This window comes from Palaemon carinicauda, chromosome 6, assembly GCF_036898095.1.
Source record: "Palaemon carinicauda isolate YSFRI2023 chromosome 6, ASM3689809v2, whole genome shotgun sequence".
NCBI lineage: Eukaryota > Metazoa > Arthropoda > Malacostraca > Decapoda > Palaemonidae > Palaemon > Palaemon carinicauda.
Window position 1 is genome coordinate 5,477,468 of NC_090730.1, and position 21,107 is coordinate 5,498,574.

The 21,107-nt window shown below is 40.5% G+C and overlaps 1 protein-coding gene across 6 annotated transcripts in view; it reads right to left on the minus strand.

Annotated features, from left to right (window-relative positions):
* Positions 1-21,107, minus strand: part of LOC137642399 (src substrate protein p85-like) — an 86,248-nt gene that overhangs the window by 55,092 nt on the left and 10,049 nt on the right. For 5 of the 6 annotated variants that reach the window (XM_068374925.1, XM_068374926.1, XM_068374927.1 and 2 more), the window contains exons 6-9: positions 17,923-18,033; positions 15,131-15,241; positions 14,169-14,290; positions 7,217-7,340 (exon numbers count right to left, since the gene is read on the minus strand). In XM_068374925.1, the coding sequence (XP_068231026.1) occupies positions 7,217-7,340; positions 14,169-14,290; positions 15,131-15,241; positions 17,923-18,033 (468 nt within the window). The remainder of the gene's footprint in view (positions 1-7,216; positions 7,341-14,168; positions 14,291-15,130; positions 15,242-17,922; positions 18,034-21,107) is intronic. The other variant, XM_068374928.1, reaches the window with a different exon arrangement.

Genomic DNA, 21,107 nt, shown 5'->3' on the forward strand with positions numbered 1-21,107 from the left:
GTATATATAAGTATGTGTTCGATTTTCCTGTGATTGCCATTTTTTCGTTTTTTCCCATTTCTTTCAAAATTACTACGTACTAAGGAACTATCCCAGAGTAATATTTCATTTATATGTTTATTTGTCGGAAAATGTACCTTGATGGTTTGCCTAGCACGTGGCTGAAATTTTTTTTTTCTGAAATGCCGTATATTAGAATGGCCATTTTTCCACGAGTGCCCCTTTTTATTTGTTTTGCATTTTTTTGCTTAGTCATGTTACCGTAAGGAATTGGCAAGTAGTGTCGCAAAACTTATAATTTTATAGTGTTGGAAAGTGTTTCTAGATGATCTGGCTACCCATGCCTATCTTCTTTTTTTAGCTAGATATGGCGTATATATAGGTATGTGTTCGATTTTCCTGTGATTGCCATTTTTTCGTTTTTTCCCATTTCTTTCAAAATTACTACGTACTAAGGAACTATCACAGAGTAATTATTCATTTAGATGTTTATTTGTCGGAAAATGTGCCTTGATGGTTTGCCTAGCACGTGGCTGAATTTTTTTTTTCTGAAATGCCGTATATTAGAATGTTAGCCATTTTTCCGCGAGTGCCCCTTTTTATTTGTTTTGCATTTTTTTGCTTAGTCATGTTACCGTAAGGAATTGGCAAGTAGTGTTGCAAAACTTATATTTTTATAGTGTTGGAAAGTGTTTCTAGATGATCTGGCTATCCATGCCTATCTTTTTTTTAGCCAGATATGGCGTATATATAGGTATGTGTTCGATTTTCCGGTGATTGCCATTTTTTCGTTTTTTCCCAATTCTTTCAAAATTACTACGTACTAAGGAACTATCACAGAGTAAAGATTCCTCTAGATGTTTATTTGTCGGAAAATTTTGTTTACTTTTTTTTTGATTGAATATCATCAAATTTTTTTAGCTAAAATATTATATTGTTTTACATTTTTTTTTTTTTCGATTTTATTTCCCTTCAAAAAAATTTTTTTGGGTCAGAATTTTAATTTTATAGTCGTAAAATAATCGACAATTATCCAGCAACCCACCATACAATTTTTATGCATATCCAATAATAATTAGATTAGTAAATAACACCTTGAAATTGACATACCCTTCCTACATTTCAGGTGGCAGATTAGGGAGTCTGAGTCAGTGTGGTTGGCGGCCATTTTGTGGACATATCCGAAGCGTAAGCTGCCCTATCTATATATATTCTTGTTCCCTATAGAATTTGTGATATTTTGGTATATTTTTACCTGCATAAATATCATATTATATATTAAATATATGTATTTTTTTACGAAATTTCTAAGTACTCAAAAAATTACCTTTAGATATGGCCCCTAATATAAATGTAATTTACAAAATAATGAAGATTTTTTTACATATTTCTATTTTAGGATAACATATGTTTATTCCCTAAAAAAATTAGCCACTTCCTATTTCATTTGGGTACCCCAAAAAATTCATGAAATTTGGACAAATTTTTTTGGCCAAAAAAAGTTAACCTTTTTTTCTCATTTCAGATCTTCACCTCCATGGGTCTGACTTCATCCAAAATACAACAAGATGTGTCCTAAACATTCAAGAATCAATTCCTAAAAGGATTTGTGTATATATGTATAAACTTTTTTTTTATGAATTTTTATGTCAGGTCTTTTTTTTCTACTTAATTTTTTAAAATATTTATAATAAATAGTTTTTCTGCAGATGAGTAGTATTTATCTTTACAGTTGTTTTAAGCATTCATTGAAGTTTTTTTTGGCAAAAGAAAAATGGAGGTTACTGCAAAAACTGATTTTTCAAGAATTTTTTTTGGCGTCGGGGTCGTTCGCGTCCGAGTATACCCTTAAAGGGGTGTCCGAGGAGCGTACCTATCCAGGGTTAATATATGATCACCGGGTAAGTATATTCAAAAATTTATTTTATTAATAAAAATAACATTTTTCAATATTAAACTTAGCCGGTGATCATATAGCTGATTCACACCCAGGGGGGTGGGTAGAGACCAGCATTACATGTTTACATTATTATGAGCTAAGTATTTTGTATTTCATTTTAGCAGTTATTCAAAATAACAAACATAAAATAAATAAGTACCTGGTAAGGAAGTCGACTTGAATAATTACTCTGCCTTTTTAAGTACGTCTTCCTTACGGAGCCTCGCGATCCTCTTAGGATGCTGAGCGACCCCTAGGATCTGAAGTATCAAGGGTTGCAACCCATACAACAGGACCTCATCAAAACCTCTAATCTAGGCGCTTCTCAAGAAATGACTTTGACCACCCGCCAAATCAAGTAGGATGCGAAAGGCTTCTTAGCCTTCCGGACAACCCAAAAACAATAATAAAACATTTCAAGAGACAGATTAAAAAGGTTATGGAATTAGGGAATTGTAGTGGTTGAGCCCTCACCCACTACTGCACTCGTTGCTACGAATGGTCCCAGAGTGTAGCAGTTCTCGTAAAGAGACTGGACATTCTTAAGATAAAAAGACGCGAACACTGATTTGCTTTTCCAATAGGTTGCGTCGATTATACTTTGCAGAGATCTATTTTGTTTAAAGGCCACGGAAGTTGCGACAGCTCTAACTTCGTGTGTCCTTACCTTCAGCAAAGCTTGGTCTTCCTCATTCAGATGGGAATGAGCTTCTCGTATTAACAGTCTGATAAAATAGGATAAAGCATTCTTTGACATAGGCAAAGATGGATTCTTAACTGAACACCATAAAGCTTCAGACGGGCCTCGTAAAGGTTTTTAAAAAGAACTTAAGAGCTCTTACAGGACATAAGACTCTTTCTAGTTCATTTCCAACCATACGATAAGTTTGGAATATCGAACGATATTGGTCAAGGCCGAGAAGGCAGCTCGTGTTTGGCTAGAAAACCAAGTTGTAGAACATGTAGCCGTTTCGGATGAGAATCCGATGTTCTTGCTAAAGGCATGAATCTCACTGACTCTTTTAGCTGTGGCTAAGCATATCAGGAAAAGAGTCTTAAAGGTGAGATCTTTCAGGGAGGCTGATTGTAGCGGTTCGAACCTGTCTGACATAAGGAATCTTAGTACCACGTCTAAATTCCAACCAGGTGTAACCAAACGACGCTCCTTCGTGGTCTCAAAAGACTTAAGGAGGTCCTGTAGATCTTTATTGTTGGAAAGATCTAAGCCTCTGTGACGGAAGACTGATGCCAACATGCTTCTGTAACCCTTGATAGTGGGAGCTGAAAGAGATCGTTCTTTCCTCAGATATAAGAGAAAGTCAGCTATTTGAGTTACAGAGGTACTGGTCGAGGATACGGATACTGACTTGCACCAGTTTCGGAAGATTTCCCACTTCGATTGGTAGACTCTAAGGGTGGATGTTCTCCTTGCTCTAGCAATCGCTCTGGTTGCCTCCTTCGAAAAGCCTCTAGCTCTCGAGAGTCTTTCGATAGTCTGAAGGCAGTCAGACGTCTGGGTTGTGCAGTCAACACCCTACCGGGTTGCTGAGGTTGACGCACTGCGTCACAACAAGTCACCTCTGCTGGTTGTTGAACGTCTTCCTAGTGACACACTGAACGTCAACAACCACCTCCAAGCGTCGCTTAACGTCAACGTGCGACTGGCAACCCACACTGGGTCGCATCGGTGGAGGAACCACCTCAACTGGCAGACGCGAGTAGGATACCTCAGCGTCAACAGGGCGCACAACCAACCGGTTGGAAGGTTGTTGGCCAGAAGGTTCTTCTCCGCATTTAAGTCCTCTATCAAGGACACAAGCTTGGACTGCATGTCTTGCAGCAAAGCCCATTAGGGTCTACGGGAGCAGGTGTGGCAACAGACGGGGTTAGCGACTGAGGCGGAACCATTTACCATCCCTGGAAGCCTTGTTATGTGTGACATAATAGTACAGCAAAACTTCAAAGGCTCGACAAAAGTTGAGAAGTTGACCTGTAAACAACTTGGAGCGTCTCCTGGCTAGGCGCCAGGGCGAGTCTACCAGAATTGAGAAGTCTATCTGGGCAGAGGCATGAACTCCCAAGCCGAGAACTTCTCTCGTGTCCTATCAGACTCTCGCTCTATAAGCCAGTTTAAAAGAAGGGAAATCAAAGGCTGTATCCCTAAAACTCCTCCTGGTGCAAAAACCAGTCGCCTAGCCAACGTAACGCTCTCTAGGAGAGCGAGAGAGCACTAGCTTAACAACAACGGCTTTGAAGTAGCTAGGCCTAGTGTAAGTTCTGACGTTTAGGCGAACGAGGAGCAGCAGTTACAAGATCCGGACGAAGATCCTTAAAAAATCATCATGATTTAATTAAAGTCCATAGGAGGCTAAGCAGCTTAAGGCTCCTCTCCAAATGACAGAGTCCTCAAAGGAATATCAGTAGGAGGGAGAACAGCACTTTCTCATCTACAGGAACCTTGTCCGATAAAAGCTAGGTTATCTCAGTGAGTCTCTCACTGGTGCATTAGTAGCAGACCAGAAGGCAACGTCATGTAACTGCTTGACAGTCTGTGAACTGTCAACAACTGAACTGTCAACCACAACAGATGCGTGAGGACATACAGCACTGGTGCATTAGTAGCAGACCAGAAGGCAACGTCATGTAACTGCTTGACAGTCTGTGAACTGTCAACAACTGAACTGTCAACCACAACAGGTGCGTGAGGACATACAGTGTTCACTCGAGACTGCTTTGACTGTCTATACTGAGCAGTCAAAACAACTCTAGAATGCGGAGGTTGACGCACCGCGTCAAAACAAAACAACTTAGGTTGTTGTTGTAACTCGCGAACGTCAACGGAGGGTTCCGCGTGTCGCTGAACGTCAACATGCGGCTGGCAGGGTACACTGCGCATGGGTGGCGGGACTCTCACAGCTGGAGTGCGGGAGAAGGTAGCCTCAGCGTCAACTGAACGCACAACCGTGGTTGGTTGTAGGCTAACGGGTGCAGCGTCAACCTTCTCTGCACGAAAGTCCTGCATTAAAGATGTTAACTGTGTCTGCATGGTCTGCAGCAAAGACCACTTAGGGTCTACAGTAGCAGGTGCGGCAACAGACGGTGTTACTGCCTGTTGCGGTACCGCTTTGCCTCTCTAGGAGGTGAGCAGTCGTCGGAAGACTGCAGCGAGTCCGAACTGACCCAGTGGCTACAACTGGGCCGTTGGACTTGCGCGGAAGGGACCGACTTGCGCTTAATACGCTGCGAGACCTTGGTCCATGGTTTCTTACGAGAAACCTCTTCCGCAGACGAGAAGTAAATGGGCTCTCTCGTCTTTGTGTGGGTGGGGCGATCTTGGGTAGATACGCCCGAAACCACGGAGGGAAACGTCTGTTCGTTAATCAAGGCCTGACGAACCCATAAGTCGTTCGACATTACTTCTCCCCTGGGCTTGGGAGCTTGCAAGAGGTCCCGGACTAGGTGAACGACAGGCACGAACAGACGAACCCTCGGACGCAACACTGTAACACTTTGCGCATATCACTTTATCACTTCGATTTTCTGTTTTGCACTTATTTCACTGAAATCGAAACTTTTACTGATTTCTACCTGAAACACGCAATTCTACCCTTCATTAAAAGGTAGTAATTGCGAAAACAGTCGTATAATGCAGCTCATTAATACTAGCAAAAAACAGAAAACATATATAAAGATAAAAAATTCAGTGGCTGGGAAAGAGACTAAACACTAGTTCAAATAAACTACGTTTACAATCTCTCACCGCACATAGCCTGGGGACAAGAATAAAACCCTAGAAACGTTTTACCTTTTTCTCCGTACAGCGACTAGGGAGGAGAGTAACACGAGAACAACGTTACCCGCTTGAACGGAACGTTTTTTCTCCTCTCTCTCCCTCCGTCTCTATCTCTATCTTTCTTTCTCTCTTGATTTCGCACCTGAGAGAAGAGCCCAATTATATATCGTCAAAAAAACATGTTATTTGGCTAAAGGAAAAAACTGAAAGGTTTTCCAAATAAAAAGTTCCTTTAATTTAGAATTTAAACCATTTAAGCAAAGAAAGAATGAACGAAACGTCAGAATCGATTTACTCTTACTGCAAAGTGAAACCGTGATACACTCTCTCTCTATCGTAACGATAGAGCGCATGTTGAACGTCCTGAACGTCAACAACTGCGTAGTCTAAAAAAAACTAAACGTTAGTTCATCTTTGAAAACAGTACGAAGACTATCAAAGAAATTCTTTCATAAAACATTAAATTTAAAAAGTTTTAAATTCTTTAAAGGCTAAATACGATATAACGGGCTCAACGTTGATTAACTTCGGTTCCAAGTTAGGACCGCCTACTATCAGGAAAGGTCGCATATAAACAAAACATAAAAATTTATTTTTATATGTTTATAATAAATGGAAAGTTAATCGAAGAGGCCTAATAAAGGCGGAGAGATATAAAATATATAGATCTATAACGTGTTAAGCAAAATTACTAAAAACCTAAACACACTTCCGTCTAAGGGAAGGGTCGGCCATTTAAAAGTGAAAGAGAGTCCATACTCTCTTTGTCACCATAATTAAATCTATCCAAAACGAGTTCGAGTTTTGAGATGAAGATAAAACCCCTGCATAGCGAAAGCTCAAAACTAGAATAGTGTACTTCACCAAATAGTTGTGAAAACAAATCCAGTTAGTAACAGCGTATTAGTAGGTCTTGCCAGTAGCCCGACAGAGAGAAAATTGATTCTTTGTTTGCTTGGAGTACTAAGTACCTGCTCGACAGATGGCGCTGTTGATGTACACCCCCACCTGCATAGCGATCGCTGGCGTATTTTGACCGTAGGTTTTTCTGTCGAGCAACAGAGTTGCAGCTATATGATCACCGGCTAAGTTTAATATTGAAAATTATGTAGCATAGTTATACAGTATTATTGAAAAAACATGAATGATGGCACTAGTAGCTGATCTGAGTGTCTGGAATCAGTCCAGGTAAACATAGTACAACCAGCTGACTGATGATTTCTTTCCTTATTTTTTTCAAAGAGGGACTTGAGTGCCTGAGATGATTTAATGACCATAAAAAAAGCTTGACTAAAATGGTGTCTGTGGTGAAACCAATATTTTTACTTCTACCAACATTTGATGCCGTTTCAAACACCCACTCAAGAATATCTAAAAATGTTCTCAAGACTCAGGACTGATGCTAAAATACATTTTATCCATTCAATTGTAGCACATCAGTGTTATGTGAATTATGTGCGAATTAAAAATAGGACATTACATACTTTGTGCAGGTGGTTTTGGTTTTGTAGGTTCATAGTTAGTTCCTATTTGGCCAGCCTGTTCTGAAAATCCATGGGCAACTTTATCCATGCGATCTTTCTGGATTCCAAATTTACCTCCAAAGCCCTGAAAAATGTTATTTTCATTAGTAAAATAAATTTTTGAATATACTTACCCGATAATCATGTAGCTGTCAACTCCGTTGCCCGACAGAATTCTACGGAAGGGATACGCCAGCGATCGCTATACAAGAGGGGGGTGTACTCACAAGCGCCACCTGTGGCCAGGTACTGCAGTACTTCTTGTTGACACCACCTCAATTTTTCCTCGGTCCACTGGTTCTATGGGGAGGAAGGGTGGGTCAATTAAATCATGATTATCGGGTAAGAATATTCAAAAATTTATTTTACTAATGAAAATAACATTTTTCAATATTAAACTTACCCGATAATCATGTAGCTGATTCATACCCAGGGAGGTGGGTGAAAACCAGTGTACATGTATATCAAGAAGCTAAGTATCCCGTATTTCATATTATCAGTTATTCAAAATAACAATGAAATTACAAGTACCTGGTAAGGAAGTCGACTTGAGCCATTACTCTGCCTTAAATAAGTTCGTCTTCCTTACTGAGCGCAGCGTTCCTCTTAGGAGGCTGAACAACTCTAAGGTGCTGAAGTATCAAGGGCTGCAACCCATACTAAAGGACCTCATCACAACCTTTAACCTCGGCGCTTCTCAAGAAAGAATTGACCACCCGCCAAATCAACAAGGATGTGGAAGGCTTCTTAGCCGACCGTACAACCCATAAAAAGTATTCAAGAGAAAGGTTAAAAGGTTATGGGATTATGGGAATGTAGTGGCTGAGCCCTCGCCTACTACTGCATTCGTTGCTACGAATGGTCCCAGGGTGTAGCAGTACTCGTAAAGAGACTGGACATCTTTGAGATAGAATGATGCGAACACTGACTTGCTTCTCCAATAGGTTGCATCCATAACACTCTGCAGAGAATGGTTCTGTTTGAAGGCCACTGAAGTAGCCACAGCTCCCACTTCATGTGTCCTTACCTTCAGCAAAGCAAGGTCTTCTTCCTTCAGATGAGAATGTGCTTCCCTAATCAGAAGCCTGAATAGTAAGAAACTGAGTTCTTAGAACTTGGGAAAGAAGGTTTCTTGATAGCACACCATAAGGCTTCTGATTGTCCTCGTAAAGGTTAAGACCTTTTTAGATAGTACCTAAGAGCTCTAACTGGGCAAAGTACTCTCTCCAGTTCATTCCCCACCAAGTTGGACAGGCTTGGGATCTCGAACGACTTAGGCCAAGGACGTGAAGGAAGCTCGTTTAGCAAAAACCGAGCTGCAAGGAACATGTAGCCGTTTCAGATGTGAAAACAATGATCCTGCTGAAGGCGTGGATCTCACTTACTCTTTTAGCTGTTGTCAAGCACACGAGGAAAAGAGTTTTTAATGTGAGGTCCTAAAAAGAGGCTGATTGGAGAGGTTCAAATCTTGATGACATAAGGAACCTTAGGACCACGTCTAGATTCCAGCCTGGAGTGGACAACCGACGTTCCTTTGAGGTCTCAAAAGACCTAGGGAGGTCCTGTAGATCTTTGTTGGTGGAAAGATCCAAGCCTCTGTGGCGGAAAACCGCTGCCAACATACTTCTGTAACCCTTGATCGTAGGAGCTGAAAGGGATCTTACTTTCCTTAGATGTAACAGGAAGTCAGCAATCTGGGTTACAGTGGTACTGGTTGAGGAAACTGCATTGGTCTTGTACCAGCTACGGAAGACTTCCCCTTGAGACTGATAGATTCTGAGAGTGGATGTTCTCCTTGCTCTGGCAAACGCTCTGGCTGCCTCCTTCGAAAAGCCCCTAGCTCTTGAGAGTCTTTCGAAAGTCTGAAGGCAGTCAGACGAAGAGCGTGGAGGTTTGGGTGTACCTTCTTTACGTGAGGTTGACGTAGAAGGTTCACTCCTAGAGGAAGAGTCCTGGGAATGTCGACCAGCCATTGCAGTACCTCTATGAACCATTCTCTCGCGGGCCAGAGCGGAGCCAATCCACGTCAGCCGTGTCCCTTTGCAAGAGGAGAACTTCTGAAGTACCCTGTTGACAATCTTGAACGGCGGGAATGCATACAGGTCGAGATGGGACCAATCCAGCAGAAAAGCATCCACGTGAACTGCTGCTGGGTCTGGAATCGGAGAACAATACAACAGGAGTCTCTAGGTTATCGAGGTAGCGAACAGATCTATGGTTGGCTGACCCCACAGGGCCCAAAGTCTGCTGCAAACACTCTTGTGAAGGGTCCACTCTGTGGGGATGACCTGACCCTTCCGGCTGAGGCGATCTGCCATGACATTCATACCGCCCTGAATGAACCTCGTTACCAGCGTGAGCTTTCGATCTTTTGACCAGATGAAGAGGTCCCTTGCGATCTAGAACAACTTCCACGAAAGAGTCCCTCCCTGCTTGAAGATGTAAGCCAGGGCTGTGGTGTTGTCAGAGTCCACCTCCACCACCTTGTTAAGCTGGAGGGACTTGAAGTTTATCAAGGCCAGAAGAACCGCCAACAACTCCTTGCAATTGATGTGAAGTGTCCTTTGCTCCTGATTCCATGTTCCCGAGCATTCCTGTCCGTCCAAAGTCGCACCCCAGCCCGTGTCTGATGCGTCCGAGAGGAGACGGCGGTCGGGTTTCTGAACAGCCAAATGTAGACTTCCTTGAGAAGAAAGCTGTTCTTACACCACGCGAGAGAAGACCTCCTCTCTTCGGAAACAAGAACTGAGACCGTCTCTAGCGTCATGTCCTTTATCCAGTGAGCAGCTAGATGATACTGAAGGGGGGGGAGGTGGAGTCTCCCTAACACGATGAACAGGGCCAGCGATGAAAGTGTCCCTGTTAGACTCATCCACTACCTGACTGAGCATCGGTTCCTTCTCAGCATGCTCTGGATGCATTCTAGGGCTTGGAAGATCCTTGGGGCCGACGGAAAAGCCCGAAAAGCTCGACTCTGAAGATCCATACCCAGGTAGACAATGGTCTGGGATGGGACGAGCTGAGACTCCTCAAAATTGACCAGGAGGCCCAGTTCCTTGGTCAGATCCATAGTCCATCTGAGAATCTCCAGACAGCGACGACTTGTGGGAGCTCTTAAAAGCCAGTCGTCTGACGGAGCCGGACACAAGATCATGGTACTGCTGCACAGTCTGTGAACTGTCAACCATGGGGAAGCGAGGAAGTACAGTGACAACCCGAAGCTGTCTAGACTGTCTGGGTCGTATAGACAACTCCTTATCGGGTTGCTGAGGTTGCCGCACTGCGTCACAACAAGTCACTTCTGCTGGTTGTTGAACGTCTTCCCAGTGACACACTGACTCCGTAAACAAAAAATCCTCTAACAAGGACTAAGCTTGGACTGCATGTCTTGCAACACAGCTCAAGGTCTATGGGAGCAGGTGTGGTAACAGACGGGGTTAGCGACTGAAGTGGAACCATTACCTTCCCTGGAAGCATGTTATGCTTAAATAAAAGTCCATAGGAGGCTACGCAGCTAAAGGCTCCTCTCCAAATGACAGAGTCCTCAAGGGAATATCAGAAGGAGGGAGAAAAGCACTTTCTCATCTACAGGGACCATATCCGAGAAAAGCTAAGTTCTCTCAGTGAGGGTTTCACTGGTGCAAAAGCAGCAGACTAGAAGGCAACGTTATGAAACTGCTTGACAGTCTAGTGAGTTGGCAACAACCAAAGATGTGTGACTGAGAAGCATGCGGTAAGGTATGCAGAGCATGCTGTATGTAGAGCATGCTGTATGCAGAGCATGCTGTATGTAGAGCATGCTGTAAGAGAAGCAGATCATGTTGCATGGCGTGTAACATTTCTCAGAAATTCCATGACCAGTGCTAGATTGAGTAATATCGCATTACTGTCCATTGAAAGTGCACGTGCCGAGGGAATTGATTTAGACTGTTTTGTTGATGAATTTGATAGCCGGCATGATAATCGTAGAATTAAGCTGCACTAAATATACGATCTATAATCTACTTCACCTCAGGACAGGGAAACTCGCCCTGTTGGCAACACTGCATTACTTCATGCATGCTTGCATGGGGTTTTAATATCAACATAATATTTACATTACATTCATAACTCATGATTCATTTTTGTTTTGAAGATATTTTGCCATATTTGCGATTTGTTAAAAATATATTGCAAGGAATACATATATATTTTTTTATTTAAGTAATACGAATAACCTACATTATCATAATGTTTGTGTAGGCATACATGTATATGATTACAAATGCAAGTTATGAAAGTAATGAGGTGTTATTATTGTCATTTGTTATTTCAAAGTTGAATGGGAAGAGGCTCAAGTTGAGGAGAAAGTGGCAGATGCATGCGTTGAGGTGGCTGACTCATAGCATGAGGTTCCTGCCTCAAGAGTTGCGCTTGCCTCAAGGGTTGAGGTGGCTGCGCAGAGAGAGGCTCTTGACTCACGAGTTGAGGTTCTTGAGGTGTGAGCTGCGAGAGTTGAGGTAGCGGCTGCGCAGAACGCAGTTCCTGTCTCACAAGTTGAGGTTCCTGAGGAGCAAGCCTCAAGAGTTGAGGCTCTCGCCTTGAGAAAAGTTGAGGTAGCAGCTGCGAGAGCTGAGGTGGCTGCCTCAAGGATGGTAGAGGTTGTCGTACCTCAAAAGGTTGTAGCCTCAAAGATGGTCTAACTGCAAGAAAATCTTGCCTCAAGGCATAAGACTCCTGCTCCCATTGTTGAGGTTGCCTTAAGGAAGGTTAAGGTTGCTGCACAACGCTGGTAACTGGCAACTCCGAACGCGGTAAGGTAGCTTGAGGAACCTCAACTTCATACGCCTGGCAGACTGGACTGCGGTGAGGCGGAGCGCTCGCAGGAGGAGGTGTAACCTTCTCAGCCTGAAACTCACGCATTAAGACCGCAAGCTGCGACTGCATGGACTGCAGCAAAGTCATCTTGGGATCAACAGACGATAAGGTCTGTTGAGGCAAAGCCTTAACAGAAGATGAGGTCTGTTGAGGCATCGCCTTACCTCTCTTAGGAGGTGTGCAGTCACCTGATGACTGCGGAGAGTCAGAGCTAACCCAATGACTGCATCCGGGTTGTTGAACTCTAGAGGTCTGGACTTTACGTTTAAGAGGTCTTGAGACCTGAGTCCAGCGTTTTCTCCCCGAAATTTCTTCTGCAGACGAGCAAAATAAGGGCTCAATCGTCTGCGGGTGGGAGTGACGGTCTCTGTAAGACACGCCCGCAACCACCGAGGATACTTCTGTGCGCCGATCAAGGCCTGCCGAACCCTTTTGCCCTTCGACATTGCTTCTCCCCTGGGCTTGGGAGCTTGCAAGAGGTCCCGGACTGGGAGGACGACTGGCACGCACAGAAGTACCCTCACGCACAACACTGACACACTTTGCGCTAATCACTTATCACTTTTGATTTTCTGTTTGCACTTATTTCACTGAACTCGAAACTTTAAGTGGTTTGTACCTGAAACACGCAATTCTATCCTTCCTTAAAAGTTAGTAATTGCGAAAACAGAATTACAATGTAACAGAAAAATCTAATGAAAGATAAATAATTCAGTGGCTGGAAAGAGACTAAACACTAGATCAAATAAACTACGTTTAAAATCTCTCACCGCATAAAGCTTGAGAACAAGAATAAAACTCATGAAACGTTTACCTTCTTCCCCTAAAGAGACTAGGGAGAAGAGCAAAATGATAACAACGTTACTCGCTTGAACGAAACGTTTATCCAGCTCTCTCTCCCTCCGTCTCTATCTCTCTCTCTCTCTCTCTCTCTCTTGACTTAGAACCTGAGAGAAGAGCCCAATCATATATATCGTTAAAACATATTATTGTTAAAGGAAAAAAACTGAAATATTTCCCAAATAAAAAGTTCCTTTATTAGAATTAAAACCATTAAGCTAAGAAAGAATGAACAAAACGCTAGAAACGGTTACTCTTACTGCAACGTGACACCGTGAAAATTCTCTCTCTATCGTAACGATAGAGCGCAAGTTGAACGTTCTGAACGTCAACAACTGCAGAGACAAAACAAAACGTTAGTTCAACTTTGAAAACAGTACGAGACTATCAAAGAAATTCTTTCAAAAACATTAAAATAGCATATGTTAACAGGTAAAACCGAAATGACGGGCTCAATGTTAATTAACTTCGGTACCAAGAAAAGACCGCCTACTATTAGGAAAGGTCGAATATAAACAAATATAAAAATTAATTTTAATAAGTTTATAATAAAAGGAAGTTAATCGAAGAGGCCTATAAAAGGCGGAGAGATAAAAAAAAAAATCTATAACTTTTGTTAAGCAAAATTAAGAAAGAGAGTCTATACTCTCTTAGACACCAACACTTCCGTCTAAGGGAAGGGTCGGCCATTAAAGGTGAAAGAGAGTTCATACTCTCTTCGTCACCATAATTAATCAAATTAATTCCAAAAGCTAGCTAAGCTAATAATAAAACTTCCTGAATAGCGAAAGCTGAAATCTTAGAGCAATACTTCACCAAAAACCGTGAACAAGACTCCAAAATTATAAGCGTATCCATGAACGTCTTGCCGGAAGCACGACAGAGGAAAAATTGAGGTGGTGTCAACAAGAAGTACTGCAGTACCTGGCCACAGGTGGCGCTTGTGAGTACACCCCCCTCTTGTATAGCGATCGCTGGCGTATCCCTTCCGTAGAATTCTGTCGGGCAACGGAGTTGACAGCTACATGATTATCGGGTAAGTTTAATATTGAAAAACCAGAGTTTTCTTCATCATAAAGCAACCAATAGAATAATTTCAAAGTAAAAAAAAAAAAAAAAATTTCACCCCATCAACACTTTTATTTCTGACCTCATCTATCATTATTTCAATTCACTTAATAAAGCTGCTTGGGCGGGGAGAGCGAGAGAGACTAACCTTTGAGTGATCAGTCTGACTTTCATGATGATCAACCTTTTCAATGTGATCCCAGCCAACTGCTGTCTTGTCTTGTCGGTCCTTCTGCACGCCAAACTTTCCCCCAAAGCCTACTGAATAGTCTGAAACAGGTGAAAAAACATAAAATTATAGTCCAACTAAAGTATCAATTGTGTTACAGTTACTAGAATCAACTGAACTTCCTTTCGCTAATTTCATTAGTGAAAAGGTACCAAGAACTGTTACTCAAAGATGTCACATTAAAATTATGCTCATATAGTGTAATATAAAGACCAGGACTTTACTTCTACAATTGGAGCATCATTTTTTTTATATATTTGTTTGGGTTTGCAAAATCTTTCATTTAGAAAGACCTAAGATATTGAAACTGAAGCCTCTTAAACTATGGAACAACTTGAGAACAAGCACATGAACAAAGTCTTTGACCTGTTCAAGGCCAGTGCAACATCACACATAATAATTAAAACTGAGACCAGCAGATAGGTATGGAATCTATTTCCTTTTTGTTATTATCATTATTACTAGCTAAGCTACAACCCTAATTGGAAAACCAAGATACTATCTATGGGCTCCAACAGGGAAAAATACCCCAGTGAGGAAAAGGAAATAAATAAAACGATATAAGAAATAATGAACAACTAAAATAAAATATTCTAAAAACAGTAACATCAAAACATACATTTCATATATAAACTATAAAAAGGCTTATGTCAGTCTGTTCCATAAAAATATTTGCTGCAAGTTTGTAGTTTTACCGATACAACAACCCAATTAGAAACATTATTCCACAACTTGGTCATAGCTGGAATAAAACTTCTTGAAAGTATCAACTGTGTAGTATTGAGCCTCAAAATGGAAAAGGGCCGACTACTAGAATTAACAACTTTATAGCAACGAGGTTACTACAAGACATAAAATACTCAAAAATATCTAATAATTACCTTTCTGGCTTTCATGCTTCTCCACTTTCTCGATATGATCCCAACCAGCAGCAGATTTATCCTGCCTATCTGCCATGACTCCAAATTTTCCTCCAAAGCCCTGTGTGTAATCTGCAATGAAAACATATTTATTGTAAAAAAGATTAACAATATAAAAGAATGGCTCTCTTGGTGATTGTGGGTAATCCACATGAAAAGAGAGCGAGGAGGATGGAAGAAGAATGACGGAAAAACCATAATAATTAAACTAAGACTTAACCGAACTAGCAATTTTCATCGTTAATGGCTACTTCATTTCAAGTAGGTATTTTCTTATAGTTTTGGTACCTCACTGTTTATTTCTTTTTAGGTTTTAGCATATGTCCTTTTTGGTGAAATTTATTTGGTGTGACTTTAATATTCAAAGCTTATGCACTTCATGTAAAGTGAAAGTTTCACTGAAAAAAGTTTAAAAGCTTTATAGTACCCATATACCATGTTTACAATGAAGCTAAGTAAATTGTAACTAACTTTATGAAGCAATACATTGCAAAACTGCTAAAAAAAACTGAACGATTAAAGAAAACAAGGAATAGTACATAAATTCATTTGGCACTCACTAACTGCAAAACTATACTAACTGGAGCAATGACTAAGCCAAACACTAAACATAGAACTGTATGTATTCAATCCTTCACTTCAGAAAATGAATTAAGTGAATGAGTCACAATTCATCAATAAATGCAACACCAACATATGCCATACATTAAATACAATAAGGAATAGATGAAAAAATCAAATATGGGCCAAAATGAATTAATCTATTAAAATCCCTTTCTATTTAAAAGTCTGGTAACAGGGACATGCACTTATAAAGATATCAAGGATGGCAAATATATTCACACACGGACAAGAAGAAAATTATGGAAATAGTGGCAATAACAAATACAAAAAGAACTGCCAGTGATTTGAGCTTTCTGGAAGCTTTATAAACATTATAGAGGCTGTCTGAGCAAATATCTGGAAGTGATTTTAGCCTTCGGGAAGCATTGTAAAAATGTTTTAGAGGTTGTGCACAAAGTGCAAAGTATACAGCACTTTCAGAAAGATAAAATCAGTGGCAGTTCTTTCCTTAGACCTCTATAATGTTTATAATGCTTCCAGAAGGCTAAAATGTCTGGCAACAAAATCACATCAAAAGTAACAATATCAGTAAATAAAAAGAATAAGTTGATAAATATAAAACATTTTAAAAGCAATATTTATTTTTTCTACCTATACAAACCTCTCTGTCCTTTATATTACCCTGTTTGTTACAGAGGTTGGCTAGAGATACTTCTTAAAACTTGAAGGATGGCACTCCGAAGTGAAACTTACCCAGGAACATGTCTTCACCGAAACTAGAACAACCGTTAAATTTGTTAACAAGGTAGTTAATGATGGGTGGTGAGCGTAGGCAAGCAGCCCGCCACCAAACCTATTGCAAGTTCTTCACTTTTGACCTTTAGCTCAGAACTGAGAGGGGTGGTTGAGGTGGTAAGCTTAACTTTCAAAATTCTATATTTGTTACTTAAGTGCGCAATATACAAACCTATCATCCTTTAAAATAATGACTCACTAATTTAAAGGTTTAAAGGGTGCTCATGAATGGCAGAGGCAAGGGACAGTGACACTGTCCTATATTGCAAGACAATGCCCTAGAGACTAACCATATATACATATGATCAGCACCCAAGCCCCGTCTCCACCTAAGCTAGGACCAAGGAGGGCCAGGCAATGGCTGCTGAAGACTCAGCAGATAGACCTATAGGTTCTCCCAAAACTCCCCATCCATAGCTCACACAGATGGTGAGGTTGCAGCAACCAAAGGAACTGAGTTTGAGCGGAACTCGAACCCCCGTCTGGCGTTCACTAGTCAGGGACGGTACCACATCGGCCACCACAACCCTAATATTGGGTATGAAGTCCCCTAGACCCGAGCTGTTTTTTTTTTTTCCCCCTTAGACGTTTCAGTCTGCCTGGCCCGGTATAGGAGCAAAGGAGATGACTTCAGCAACCTTTTACCTGTCTAAAAGATGGAAAGGCTGATCTTCGCACCTGTCTCTAAAACCTAACCCCACTGAATATAGAGGGCTGACTGTATCCAAATTACAATATTCTTCCTCCCATAAAATGCAAAGATATTGAGGATCATGATCCCCTAAAAAGAACTCCATTGAACAATCCACACAGTAATTACTAAAAAATTCTGGAAAAGGTGATCTCAAACTCATACTAAAAGAATTCTAAAAACTGGACTGGGTAGGCAAAATATATCCAATGCAGTCAAAGGCGGCTACAAGATTGAAGAGGAGCAGATGGCCTTTTTTCCCCTCTCCTTAGCCAAACCACCTCAACAAATTCATATCCACTATAGCTGCTAATTTATTTCTCACACCGTTCTCACCCTCACAACTTCGTTCCTAACCCTATCTAATCAAGATACAGTACAGTGATTTGTCACCAGATGGCTCATTGATGGCAGAGAAGTGAAAGCCTCTTGAGAGGAAGAAAGCAGAAAACACTTGAAATTATTTTGGGTAACGTCGATGTCAATTACGAGAACAGAGCAAAATTAACATTATGGGATGTTCAGAGAAATAATAATGGCACACTATTACAGTACAGAACAGTTGGAATCAAATTTATATTAAATAGAAATACTGTACAACACAAATGGAAATTTAACAAGAAAATATATATACTGTAAAATAAAGGCAAAATTTTAGGCTAAACTCTTGCAAAAGCTAGACAAGCAGTAAAGACTACATTACCTTTTTGGCTTTCATGTTTTTCGACCTTCTCTATGTGATCCCACCCAGCCGCCGACTTGTCTTGCCTATCCTTCTGTATTCCGAATTTTCCGCCAAAGCCCTTTGAATAATCTGTATGGAGCAAAGTTTCAAAAAGCTGAGCAATATATGCAATGAAAGCACACAGCAGCAATGGCAACACTTTAAAAAAGAAGCATAAATTTCATCATCAAGCTAAAAGCTGCATATAACATACTTGTTTAATTTCTCAAGATTCCACAAATATGGCCTACAGAGAATTCAGTTTCACCTTTATTAACTTTTAGGAGATTCAAATATTTAGGGATGACGTTCTAAATACTTTACATTTTATTAAAATATTAAATACTTCACTGTAGTGTTAAAAATATAAGGAAGAGAATTCCCAATTTATCTTTACCACTGGGATAATTAATAAATGTATATTTAATTCCTTGATCTGTATAATCAAATGTAATCATTTTTATTTCATCATTCTTAACAAACAATCTAAAGAAGTATTTTCCTTTTAACTGGTCATTAATCTAGATTTCATGTGTATTATGGTAGTGAATCACATTAGTAGTATACATGTAAACCATTCTAAAGTATTTTTAAACATATATAGTGATTAAAATATAACAAATAACTTCAAAAGAAACAGTACGGCAAGTCATAAGATCAGTTACAAAAGAAATGTAAGTACATTACTAAAAAGAAAGCATAGTTAACAGATTCTTCAAATCATAGTAATACAAGAGCAGAGTTGAGTTTAGCTTTGGTTCATTAATCATGAAAAGTATATACCATTTCCTGGCTTTAGGCACTCAATATTTATACTATCAAGTTTTTTTGTTACCTTTTAATGGACCAGTAATACAAGATCACATAAGGTTTAAGGGGGAAAAGTGTCTTGTAATAAGTAGTTTTGTTTAATTATTTTCTTGAACTGCTCATAACTTCATGTTTGCATTTTTGGTAAAGTAAGATAGAAATGTTTATCTTCTAAATTTTACTTGTGCATTTACGACATTAGATATGGTTTCTTTTTCATTTTTTTCTAATGGCATCCTTCTCTGATGTAGTTTTTTTGAGATATCCAAACAGTAAAACAACTTGTTAGTTAAGAGAACCTTTTTGTAAATTTTTTTAAAGAAATTTGTGCTTTACCTTAATATAAAATTCTGAGTTCTTTAATAAAAGTATGTTTTCATCATAGCTGGAATTCGGATGTTAAAACTTTAACGAAGTGTTGCTAGTTACAGGTGAGTGGCAGGGCAGCCCCTCCATTCCACTGCATAATGAGGTTCTCCTAGGACTTGTAGGATTGTTGAGGCAGGTATTAAAACTTAAAAGGACTCAAGTTTGCACTGAATAGTTAGGAAAATTATAAATTGCTTTAAAAATCTATGATTTCCTTCTACTCGTATACAAAACTTAGTCCCTTAATAGGAGACTTGTCCTAAGGAGGGAGGAAGTCCCTATAACCAATTACAGCTGGTTTAAAATCCCAGGTTGTCCAAACACTGACATGAGGAGGTGCTAAAGTGTTGACATCTGCCCACCTCCCACTTCATGAGAAAAGACTCGCAGTTGATAGACTAGGTTTCTGTCCAGCGACAGTCAGTCACTGAAGAGCCTCTATCCTAAAAAGGGTATGATGACTGAAGGCAGGGTCAAATAAGTAATGGGGTTGCCCACATGCTTGTGCACCCTTCCCCTCCGAAGGAGGATCAGAAAAATCCTTCTACGTATACCTAGTCTTATAGAAAACTGTTCAGTACAGAAACTTACCTGCATCAACTTCCAATCAAGCGTATAACGGCCAAATCTTCTTACTTTTCATCCTGAACTTACGTTGCAACCACCATCTTAGACGCCTGCAGAGAAGTTACCATATGCATTTTGTCGAATAAATACCTCGAGGTAGTTCGATTTATGTGGTGTGCATTCCATTCAGCATTCAACACATCAGTAAAAAAGAAGCATTTCAAAAGGAGTACACCTTAATAAGGTTCTCGTCACTTAGTCACCAAACTAGATCGTTCCGTACCCTTTGTTTCACCAGTACTTTACCAGAAAGTGAAGATGATAGTTGTCGGTTGAACATTGTCGCTTGCAGTGAAGAAGCCCATAAGAAACAAGATTCTCTGATGATGAGGGATGTCCGAGCAGCTGTTGCCACTGTCCCCCAGTAAGTTTTGCTTGGAGAGAAAAGGTGGAGCTACTTTTCCGAGTCTAATGAAAGGGGCTTTGCTGATGCCGCATCTATCAACAATCCCAGCAACTCAATCCCTGTCTGGGTTAGAGACATTACGTACTTCTCTCAATTTTCCACAATCTTGAGATTGTGGGAAAAAGGAGCCTAGCTTGGTGTTGAAGCCGCTGTCTAAAAAAAAGACTGGCTGCAAGTGTTAACATAGTTGCTTATCTGGAAAACGACACTCGTACCCTTAGCGGGAGGAAATCGTATACATAATGATTGTTGGCCTAAATAATTCTGTGCATGAATCATCATGCACATGGATTATCTTGGGCCCAGACAATCATGCATGAATGATTGATGGCTTAAATAATCATGCTCATGGATAATGATGTTTGTTAACTTCGTGTCATAGAGACCTAGCAAGTACACGGGATAGTCCTTGCACGCGCACTCGTAAAAGAGTATGTAAAAGACCATGCATAGAGCCTTTGTGCATAAAAGTCAGTAACATCGAGACTATATGCATGGAAAAATGTTGCTCGTATGAGTCAATTAGACGAGTGTGTGTGATGAGGTAATAAAGTACAGACTGTAAATAGAACCTGTGCGCATGAATCTCAGAGCATGTAAAATATAATGTCGCAATACAGTACGCATGAATGCTTTGAGCGTGGAGCGCATACGTGTGGATTCCCAATGCCTGTGGATTCTCACTGGGACTGCCTTTAGTCCTGTCCAGCTAGGGGAAAAAGAAGTGCAGAGGTCCAATATCTCGATCATCAGCAAGTTCTTGGAACAGAACTATCTCTCCCACAGGGAAAGAAACTGTAGAAGTCTCCTGTACAAAACTCCTATTATTTGATCAATCTTCCCGAGCTTCTCTTATGATGTCCTCAAGATGTTCTTCTAAAAGTAAAGAAAGGCAGAAAAAGAAACCTGAATTTCACCTTCTATGGAGTTGTCCAGATTGGTGATGACGCTC